Source organism: Pelmatolapia mariae, linkage group LG14 (assembly GCF_036321145.2).
Source record: "Pelmatolapia mariae isolate MD_Pm_ZW linkage group LG14, Pm_UMD_F_2, whole genome shotgun sequence".
NCBI classification, from domain to species: Eukaryota; Metazoa; Chordata; class Actinopteri; order Cichliformes; family Cichlidae; genus Pelmatolapia; species Pelmatolapia mariae.
The window spans coordinates 20,498,101-20,509,503 of record NC_086239.1 but is presented as its reverse complement, the minus strand read 5'-3'; the positions used below and the strand labels follow the sequence as shown (position 1 = coordinate 20,509,503).

Here is an 11,403-nt window from a genome sequence, read left to right as displayed (position 1 = left end):
TCAGCCATTGTACTTAATGATAATTTTACAAGATAACAGACATTAATTAATTAATTAAATTAGTTCATTTGCTCATAATATTCACCTCAGAGCAGAGGGAAGCTGATGTTAATGCGTCCTAATGAATGGAGCTGTGTTACGTTTCAAACATCTCTATTCTAACATGACAACTGAGATCTGATTTAAAGTTAAATTTGAGTAGCAGAAAATAATTAAAACTACACTAATTTAGACAATCAAAAGTAAAACGTCTGAACATCTTTTAAATACAGTGAATTGTTGATTTTCACTGCTGATGCTTTACTGTGTAAGGAGCCTTATAGTTTTAACAATGCTACGCAGCCCTTGTTTTATGTTTTGCATGTAAAATCTCAAAATGAAGAAAGAAAAACCCAAATGGTAAACACACGGGGAAAGGCCTTATGAATGAATGAAGCCTTTATTTGTCACTTGCAGTTGCCTGCAGTGAAAAATTAACCCCTTCCGACCATACATATATTACACAAACATCACATATCACTTATCTAATATCTGTTTAGTTGCATCCCACCTTTCAAGGTACTTAATGCCAGCAGATTTATCTTTGGTTAACACAGCAGGCTATACTAGACCTCTGGTGACCCCTAACGGGCAAACAAACACGTATTCCAATTTGTTCCCCTCAAGAAGTGAGAAAGGTGTGATGTGTGGGGGCAGAGTGAAACTTTTTTCATTATATCACGGGAGAAAGTTTGAAAAAGATGCTGTCAAACAGAGATGCATAAAGTGGGAAGTTGAGGGAGAGTAAATATTACACGAATAGTTTGAAACCTTTGAAAAGCTAAATGTACTACTTTATTCACTAATTCTGCAACAGAAAAATAACCTAAACTTATTCATACAAAATGTAATGTTTTTCTGTTCTGCTTTGCTTTTAATATTTTTTTTTTAATAATTATGTTGTTGTTGTTTAAAAAAACACGATTACTTATTTTCTTTTTTAAAATTGGGGCAAAAAAATACTGTTAACTTTTATAATTTTTCATACACTTGCTCCACAATCTTGTACTTTTGTGTTCATATTTTGTAAAATCGTTAGACATTCTGTAATTTATCCTTTATTTATTAATTCCCTCACTAGTGAATGACTTGGTTATTTATGTTGTTGTGCGCACTCCGGCCAGCAGGGGGGGTGAGCGTCCTGGATGTTAAAGGAGGAAGCACCCCTTATAAACACACTTGAACTTCGCAGAGTAAAGAATAAGCCGTGCACGCCTGTCTTCATGGAGAGGAGCGCGGGGACAGTTTCAGCCATTAAAGCTCTGGGGTGATTAACATGTTTGATTTTCGTCGTTACGAAACTTTAATTTGAGAAGAGAAACCTTATTCTCTGCCTGCTTTCTGGGCTTTTGATTTATAATGACACTTGCCAATACGCCTGACGAGTGAATAGGTAATCTCACTGTCGCCTCCACTTACTTCCTGGTCAGGTACCCGGGCAGCCGCTGCCTCTCCCGGTGCAGATGTGACGAGCTTCCCTGTCCGCTGCTCAGCTGGCTGTGCGCAGAGCTCAGGACTCTCTGCCCGGAGCTACGAGGTGAGGCTCAGGCCTGAGATTTTCATTCATAAATCTTTGAGAGAGCCTTTTTTTATGTTTAACCATTGCCTTTAATACAGAACATATTCTCTCAAGGAAGGAGGAAACCATCTCAGGATTGTGGATTTTTTACTGTCTCGCGCAGAGGGGTCACTGTGGCCTCAAGTGGGCCGACCCAGCAAAGCAACCGCTTAAGAATTGACCTTACTTTTTATGTAATGTCAAAGAAAAAAAAATGCAAGTCCTTTCTGAAAACATCCACATTAATTCACCAAACCAGTTACAGAACAGCCGATTTAGATGCCTTTAATGAATAAAAATAACAGGATATTTTTACACGTATATCGTAGTTGACAGATGTGAAGCAAAACATCTTCACATGTAGAGTAGAATTGGATTTGGAAACATTTGGATAGTGACACCATTTTGATAATTTTACCCGCAGTTAATTTAATATGAAACTACTGAGATGCACTTCACATTAGCTGTAATTTATATGCATTATATAACTACAACCAAAATATGCTTTGGTAAACAAACTGATGGTTACTATGTTACAAATATAAGCCATGAAAAAAAATCAGATCTTTCTGACTCAACTTGCAGTGAAATGTGTTAAATAAACTGGCTTAATTGTCCTTTTTTAGACTCAGGAGGGTCAGGTGATGTGCTGCTGGCGGGAGAGCTGAAAAATGTACTATCAAACATATCCTCTCCCCTCGCTGTGCTGACCTCCGAGGTGTTGGACCCATCCACTCTCAACAAAGTCGCTGGTGAGAAACAGGACTGTGGTGGATACTGTTGTAGTAAGAACAGATAATTGCAGTGCTCGTGGATTTAGTGCTCTTTTGCACATCTTGCAGAGTTCCTTGTATCAGAATTGCAAGCAGCTCGTATTATCAAGTACAAAGAGTCACATCCTGACGAGCGGGCGACAGAAGCGGACTCTGAAAAAGAGCAGCGAGTTCAAGATCTGAGCCGTGACTTTTGTGAGGAGAACGAAGGCGATGACGGTTCAGGTGAAAACAGGAGGAAGGCAGAGATGCAAGCAGAATGGATTTTACTTCTGCGTGCTCTCAACATGGACGCCTCCTCTCGGTTTGAGGACGTTTTGAACGAGGTAAGGTTGAAATAACAGAGATTGAGCCATGAATAAATTGCGAATACAGACTGAGAAGCACTGAAAGAGGAGTTTACAAACATTTGCTTTAATGCAGGTGAATGAGAGGCTTTCTCGCCTACCAAGTGGAGACATGACCAAACCTCTTCTCAGCACCAGCCTCAGCTCAGAGCAGTGGGTAAGCTGCCAGGCCTGTTTTCAGCTCACAAGACTTTAGACGTGACTCTAATGTGGCATTTACATCTTTGCCTCTTCCTGTTTCTCAGCTTCAAGTGAAAAAAATGAATGAAATTCTGTCCGAGGACTATCGGCGTCGGCGACAAATGATGGTCACGCGCTTTCAGGTTACGCTTGAATCATTTGCATGGGGAGAAAAACAAAAGGTAGGAATGTTAAATAACTCTGTTTATAAACTCCTACCGAAGGGGATCATTTGCCTGTTAGCTGGGTTATTTTCTCTGAGCCTTGGTTCATCTCTTCAGTCTATTCCCTTTTAATGAGAAAATCTTAGTTCAGCAGTGGTAGTGCATGAGGAAGCTTTGGACTGCCTATCTACCTGCAGAGGGCGTCTCCTGTCAGATGTGGGCACAATAAAAATTGTGCTCTTGTGGCTCTTGCCTGTGCTATTGTCAGTCTGTCAGCCAGCTGCAGACAAGAGAGAAGTTCTAACATGCAAAGAGCTGAAGTGAAACAGAGTGTTAAAAACAATGAAAAGTGTGCACTGTAGCCCCTTCCTCAGCTTTTCATAATGTATTTTTTCCACTTCTGGTGAACTCTGCTGTTCCTTATTCCGGCCCACTTTTCAACCAATCAGCATTTAACTGATGCACAGTGTCGTCCACATCGGGCACTGCACAGTTGAGATTTTGTTCGATTGCAATGGTGATTTAAAAACCCGTCTCCAGAGGCAAATACTGACACAACCTCGGTAGCATAAATTAAGCATAAGGCAGATTTCTTCTACTTGGGTGCCCCTCGCAAACAGAAGCTTTGAACAGGAGGTGGAGTTTTTACATCGGAAGTCAGATTTTGGAGCTGCGAGTGATTTCGTACCCAAGTAAACCCCATGGCAGGCTTCCAGGCAGTGTGTGGAGTATAACATAATGATTATTCATTTATTTACTGTGCTTAAAAATGGCACCTCAGCACAGAGAGCCTGGTCAGTACCACATGTATGGTTTATTTAGCAGTCACAAATACAGAACAGTGGTTGTACAAATTACAAGTTCTCACCGCTGCCACCTCGGATTACAAAGGTAGGGTTGGTGTGATGTCTCTGACTTTTTACGTGGGAAGTCCAACTTGATTTAGGGTTTTAGCTGAAAATTCCAGCTGCAAACTTGAAATTTCCAAATGCTCACTGAAAATGGAATACAGCACGTATCCACGAGATGACCATTTTAAGGGTGTCTTTACCGTCTGATATCAGTTGAATGCAAGAGTAGTAAAGAAGTGTTTGAAACTGAGCGTTTAGTGAAGTCTGAAGCTGTCAAGAGATTTATTCTAAAGACACTTCTTCAGCTGAGAGTCTGATAGTAGAAACACACACACACTGCGGTTTTTTACTTGCAAGCAAGCGCAGCCACAGAGCACTCGCACGAGAGTGAGGGCTCAGAGACTCGCGCTCTGCCACTGCCCTGGTCTTTATTTATACAAAGGTAATACAATAGTGAATACGTCTGTTCGTAGACAGAGGAATGTTGGTGTGTATGTAGATGTATGTGTGTGCGTGTGAGATTCTGAAGGAAGCGGCCCCTCTTCTTGTTAGGGATGGAGATAAGAGTGTTCAGCTCTCCTCTTCCTGGTAGGGAGTGAAACTGCTTCTCAGCTCTTATTATCGCTGTGGGAAGAAACTTATAAAAGAGAACAGAACAAGTCTTGTAGTGAACAACAGTCTAAGTCATCAAAAGGTCATCATGCAGTATTCTATCTTATGCAAACTTATATCATTAAAAGCTTATACTGACTACTAAGTACAATTTTCCATTGACAGAAGCCTAAATGTTTAGTTTACAGGGATTACTTGTTCATATGCTTACCTCATTTGAAACTTTGACTGTTGAAATATGAGAATTAATACAACAGAAAATATGGCACGGAATAGGTCCACTTTAATGTGACTGACAATGAAGAAAACCAGGTTAGAGTAACATTTGTGAAGACACTTAGCAGCACTCTGAAGTTTATTTAATGCACAAAATGAGTTGCGGTTCTTCATTTGCATCTGCATCAAATATCTCCAAAATGCATGAGAACCCTGCCTTCTCTAACACCTGTAACAAGTAGAGTGTATGTAATAAAGAAGGAGATGAGCAGCACATCTGAAGCCTCAATCTGAAATTTTGACTGTCATCATTTTCATCTTCAAACTGAAGGAGGGTGGATGTGTGTTCATGCAGGAGTGATTGCAAGTTAGGCATTCCCTGATTCATCATCTTTTTCTTTTTTTTAAGTCCTACTTGGTGCCGTAATTGATCAAATCAACGCCATGCTGCAGTAAATAGGATGTAAAACTGCTGACTGAGATGATAAATTCATTAGGAAGGCTCATAAATTTAGTGAGAACCCATTTGTCTAACGTCATCTTGCAAACAGAGGATTTCCCATTAGGAGAAAAAAAAATGTAGTTTTACTTCACTCTTTAGACCTATAGGCTATGTTGAATCTTTATACACAGTATATGTCTGTTACTGTCTGTAAGATCACGGTGTTATTAGGACAACACTGACATCGTGTGGTCTGACTGAACTGCAACAGACTACTTTTATGTCAGTCAGCTTTAGGCCATCGTCAGAGCATGTGCTGGTGACGCAGAAGATGAATATCAGACGTCTCCATTCAGTCCATCCTTTATTTACAGGAGCGCAGTGCTGCGCTGGCTTCGGCGCCTAATCTTGCGTCCCTCATCGGCTCTTCCCAAGTGTCTCCATCTCTGCTGCTCGCTGCCAGAGAGGATCAGTCCTTCATTGACCCGGTCAAAGCTGGAACAAGCACCTCTGTTTACAAGGTACAATCATGAACGTGTCTGTGATCCTTAATGAAGATGCCTCTGACTCCAGCTAAGTAAGCATTTTCTTTTTGTTGTTGTTGTTTTTTTTCTGGTGTCACTAGACGTTGATGGGCAGTGTGCCAGACAGAGGAGGACGACCTGGGGAAATTGAGCCTCCTATGCCAGCATGGACAGGGAGAAGCTCGAAAGGCAACAGAGGGGGACGAGGAGGCGGACAATCTCATAAACATAAGAAGAAGAAAGGGAAAAAAGATTAACTTGTCCATCTTTTTGGCCTTGCTTATCAATTTAAGAAATAAGCGATCATTTTGCTTTATTGAAATCCTTGTTGCGAGGTAAACTACGATTGGGAAGTGCTATATATAATTTTGTAGTTATAAATCTGTGTATAATTTATAGTTATAAGTCATGCACATACCAGATTGTGTACATTTCTATAAAAGCAATGAAGTACTGGTACATGACCAGATATTTTGGTAAAAGAGCAGAAAATGGAAAAAATGTTGGCTTTCCACATTTATCAGTAGGTTTTTTAAGAATAAACCTCTGAAACACACATCTATTGGTATTTTGTGCAATTTACACAAAGCATTGTTTAAGGATTATTGCATGAATATTTTATGCTCACTTCACATTTTGGAGACAAGAGTCCCCCTTGCCTTTTTTAGGTGATTTCATAAGATAGCAAACATGTTTATGTGGAATGAAAAAGCCTCACTTACATCTTGTTACGGGCTCAAATATTGAGGGTGAGCCCAAAAAACAACAATGGTCCAGAAGAGTCGGTCAAACAATGATTTTTAATGAACACACGCGTGGGGAGATGAACACTGCACACAGACAGCATTGATCTCCACCCAATAACACACAAGCAGTTGTTTTTATAACATCAGGGTTGGACGCCCACTCATGCGTCAAAGCAGATACAATACATGCATAAGTTTCAAAACAACAAATGTTCTGTTAGCAACTTTTAACACAATTAGGAAGGACATTTCTCCGTCTCGAGGCCAGGTCCTTCCTGGTAATCTTCTAACTCTCGCTTATCTCCTAGAACAAACTGTCCCTTATGCAAACATGATCTTACAGTTACGAGGTTTTGCAAACTCATTATTTGAACTTTTACCTAAACATGAGTCTAACTACTGTTTGTGTGTGCGTGTGTCTCAACCTCAAAATGCACTCGGCCTCACCCCGCCCATTGACGCTTCTGACCTTTTACCAGACAGAAGCTCTCTGTAATATGTGTAATAATCTTAACTAAGAACATATGTAATCTATTGAATAAATGCTTTACCAAAATGCCACTACTCAAAGCTTAACAAGAAGGAAATAAATGAATAAAGAAATACTAATGGATAACCTGATATGTGATTTGTAAGCGTGTTCTTTCCATAGCTCAAAGTCCCTAACACAATAGATTGTCTGGACGTAGCGCCAAACAAAGCTTATGACCCTCCACTAGTTGACTGAGCTCCCCTCTTTAGCAAGCACAAAAATGCAAAGTGTATATATAAAAGGGTTATCACTGCACCTGTAATAAAAATGTTAATGTGAGGTCCACATGTTCAATAGTCATCTTGATGCAAAATCAGTGCTGTAGATTATATTATTAATGCAAGGTTAATGCTGCAGAATATATTGTAGCTGCAAAATAAACTCTTTAATCCCACAATCTTAAAAAACTAAAAGGACCAGTTGGTGAAGGGTGACTTTGAATATCTAAGAATGTTGTTTTATTGTTACACATTAACCAAGACTCACTTCCCCCCCTGAGAGAGCTCCTTGTTACAGCATTGAGTCATCTCTCTAGTGCCAGTGTTTCCACTTCAAAGTCTAAATTGCCTAAAGAAGGAAAAGATCATCCAAATATTAATTATCTTAAATATATTTGGAATAAACTGGTTTCAATGTTTAATTTTGATCTTGCCAAACCCAAAGTTGTGCTAAGGTAAAGCTCATTTTGACCAGAAGTTCTAGTAGTCCACAGTGATGTATTGAAATAATTTCAAGATCTTGTACACCAGTTTAATAAACAACAGTTTCAATTGTTTTATTATCTGAAACTCCACCCTCAACCATCTGAAATCTGCAGATAGTTATGGATTAGATTAAGTACCTGTGAACTTTAGGAAATGTTATTTTAACATCTTCTCTGTTGATTCAGAGCCTGGACAAAAAGGCCTCTTGAGTTTTCAAACAAAAAACAAAACCCAAACAAACCATGAGAAAGTGGTTTAAGTCTGAAATTGGATGAGAAAGGACTTGTAGGAATACTGAAGTAACGGCTGATGCAAAGAACATCTTGATCAATTTAAGATTATGAATTGCTTTTAACAAGCTGGGACCACATCCTTATTTAAGTTTGATAACAGCAGATTGAGAAAGCACAAATTGAAGCTGCGGTTTGGGAACGGCCTCAGAGGGGACTGGCAGCAGATCCCAGGCCAGGCTTCTACATGCTCCTGTTTGGGTGTAGTATGCATACAGCTTGTAAAATGTAAGATTATACATCTGCATGTTTATTTTGCACTTGTTCACATGAACAGGACTGCATTGTTTTTCCATGCATCCATGTTAAGTACACATATTTACACATGGAGATTTTTTTTTTATTACTACCAATTTCTTTTAGTTTAATCTTCTCAGTTATTTATAATTTGTTAGTGTAAAGTTTTGGAAATGGGTTATATCTTCATTTTTTTAAGTATGCAAGTCAGTATTTCGTGGAATCAGGTGGAACTCTGTTTTTAATCAGGCAGCAAGTGGTTAACAAGTTAGCCTTATAAACAAAGGGAGTTTCTATGTGAATAAATAAGACACAGATATGTAATGTGAGAATGATATTGTGAAATAATGGAACACATTTTGAAAAAAAAGCTCATTATTGTGAAATATATTGCATTCTGCTATATAAATTTACTTGTGAAATATTATTTCATGGTCATTATTTTTCACAATAACAGAGATTATTCCTGAGGCATTTTATTTATTTCCAGCCGTTTTTAAATCCAAAATGTCCTTTTTTTCAAAGTCAGTCTTTATTTCAAAATCCCGTTTTTCACAATGGTCATTAGAAGAGATGCTATCTGCAGAATGAGTCATCTCTCTAGTCCCAGTGTTTCCACTTCAAAATCTAAAGCTCTAAAGGTAAAGCTCATTTTGACCAGAAGTTCTAGTAGTCCACAGTGATGTGGACTACTAAACTTGCATACATTTTTTTAAGTATGCAAGTCAGTATTTCGTGAAATCAGGTGGAACTCTGTTTTTAATCAGGCAGCAAGTGATCTAACATTTGCTGCCTATTGAGTTCAAGCTACACAAGCAGAACCATCCACCATAAAACCCTCACTGATGTTTTAAATCAAAAAAATCCCTGACAACAGGGATACTGCATATAACACTGCAGCAAACATCAGCAAGACCCAGGATAGTGCTGAGAGCAGTAAATAGTGTTCGGCGTAAATGGTGTATTAAACAGCTGAACAGGAGACATGACTGTGATTTTCTTAGTTGAGTTCAAGTTCAAATTTTATTCGCCACATGCAGTGGCAGGTTGCCCTGCAGTGGAATGATCCCGCCCCCCGACCTTACACACACAACACAGACATCACATGGGGATACAAGTCAGAGAACGGTTGCATTACAGAAAAACACTGAAATATACACTACAATGGGAAAGTGCAAGAGGAAAAAAAGAGACCTCTACTCATGCTGGGCTATAGGAGGACAGCATGAGAACAGGAAACAAAAACACTCCTCTGCACAGAAAGCACATAAATGTCCACAGTACAACATTATGGAGCACGTGACCAGCAACAGGGGTGGGTAGGGGATAAGGAGTAATCCTAGGCAAACACATCAGCCATCTTGCCACTGCGCCATCTCTCCAGCGCGGGCCCAGACCCGCCCATGTTTCCCAGGAGGATACAAGCATCGAAGCCGTTGGAAGGGGAGGGGGGATGAGTGTGTGCATATCAGTGTATGTGTATGTGTGTGCGTGTCCAGAGTTCAGCTGAGACAGTGTCCTTCGCCCTGCCAGGCTAAGTAAACAGTCTTCCAGCCAACCCAGGTGGCCTGAGTTCATTCTCAGCCACTGTACTTAATGATAATTTGACAAGATAACAGACATTAATTAATTGATTTAGTTAATTTGCTCATAATATCCACCTCAGATCAGAGGATGGAAGCTGATGTTAATGTGTCCTAATAAATGGAGCTGTGTTACGTTTCAAACATCTGTATTCTAGCATGACAACTGAGACCTGATTTAAAGTTAAATTTGAGTAGCAGAAAATAATTAAAACTACACTAATTTAGACAATCAAAAGTAAAACGTCTGAACATCTTTTAAATACAGTGAATTGTTGATTTTCACTGCTGATGCTTTACTGTGTAAGCAGCCTTATCGTTTTAACAATGCTACGCAGCCCTTGTTTTATGTTTTGCATGTAAAATCTCCAAATGAAGAAAGAAAAACTCAAATGGTAAACACACGAGGAAAGGCCTTATGAATGAATGAATGAAGCCTTTATTTGTCACTCGCAGTTGCCTGCAGTGAAAAATTGACCCCTTCCGACACAATTATATACTATATTACACAAACATCACATATCACTTATCTAATATCTGTTTAGTTGCATCCCACCTTTCAAGGTACTTAATGCCAGCAGATTTATCTTTGGTTAACACAGGAGGCTATACTAGACCTCTGGTGACCCCTAACGGGCAAACAACCACGTATTCCGTCCTCATAGGACAATTTGTTCCCCTCAAGAAGTGAGAAAGGTGTGATGTGTGGGAGCAGAGTGAAACTTTTTTCATTATATCACGGGAGAAAGTTTTAAAAAGATGCTGTCAAACAGAGACGCATAAAGTGGGAAGTTGAGGGAGAGTAAATATTACACGAATAGTTTGAAACCTTTGAAAAGCTAAATGTACTACTTTATTCACTAATCTAATTCTGCAACAGAAAAATAACCTAAACTTATTCATACAAACTGTAATGTTTTTCTGTTCTGCTTTGCTTTTAATTTTTTTAAATAATTATGTTGTTGTTGTTTAAAAAAAAAACACGATTACTTATTTTCTTTTTCAAAATTGGGGCAAATAATAACTTTTATAACTGTTAACTTTTATAATTTTTCATACACTTGCTCCACAATCTTGTACTTTTGTGTTCATATTTTGTAAAATCGTTGGACTTTCTGTACTTTATCCTTTATTTATTAATTCCCTCTCTAGTGAATGACTTGGTTATTTATGAAGTTGTTGTGCGCACTCCGGCCAGCAGGGGGCGGTGAGCGTCCTGGGTGTTAAATAGGGCTGGGTATCGTCACTGATTTCTAGAATCGATTCGTTTCCGATTCACAAGGTCCCGAATCGATTCGATCCACGATTCGATTCAATTCGATTCGATTCAATTAAATTCGATTTGAATCTGGGAAATTTTGACAGTCAGAAATATTATAATTCAGATCAGTACATTTACATATTTTTGTATCTATAAAAAGGAAGCTGACACACGCAAGACTTTATCAAAGGTGTAAGCGTCACAGCAGACGCCTTTGTGTCAAAGTAGCTGAAGATAAAACACAGAAAAACATGAAGGTGATTTTCCTGGCCTGGGATTTTATAAAAATATTCTGCAGTACATCAAAAACGAAAGAAAATCATTAATCAACATATGAACATTAC

General features: G+C 38.9%; 1 protein-coding gene across 2 annotated transcripts; it reads left to right on the top strand.

The window, feature by feature from the left end:
• Window positions 1-1,191: 1,191 nt before the first annotated feature.
• im:7138535 (uncharacterized protein LOC797998 homolog) lies at window positions 1,192-6,262 on the top strand. Of its 2 annotated transcripts, XM_063494069.1 has the most exons (8): window positions 1,192-1,306; window positions 1,470-1,576; window positions 2,224-2,349; window positions 2,440-2,696; window positions 2,794-2,874; window positions 2,963-3,079; window positions 5,557-5,703; window positions 5,808-6,262. In XM_063494069.1, the coding sequence occupies exons 1-8, from the start codon at window positions 1,263-1,265 to the stop codon at window positions 5,961-5,963; spliced, it is 1,035 nt and encodes a 344-aa protein (XP_063350139.1). In that variant the 5' UTR covers window positions 1,192-1,262; the 3' UTR covers window positions 5,964-6,262. The 2 variants fall into 2 exon arrangements, with proteins under 2 accessions (XP_063350139.1, XP_063350140.1); XM_063494070.1 differs by lacking the exon at window positions 2,224-2,349 and having other exon boundaries at window positions 2,455-2,696.
• Window positions 6,263-11,403: the final 5,141 nt, after the last annotated feature.

Bases quoted from the DNA above. Each gene is read 5' to 3' on its own strand.
- im:7138535 (XM_063494069.1), top strand. From the start codon at position 1,263: ATGGAGAGGAGCGCGGGGACAGTTTCAGCCATTAAAGCTCTGGG. The intron at 2,350-2,439 runs GTGAGAAACAGG...CACATCTTGCAG, and splicing joins CACTCTCAACAAAGTCGCTG to AGTTCCTTGTATCAGAATTG. The intron at 2,697-2,793 runs GTAAGGTTGAAA...GCTTTAATGCAG, and splicing joins TTGAGGACGTTTTGAACGAG to GTGAATGAGAGGCTTTCTCG.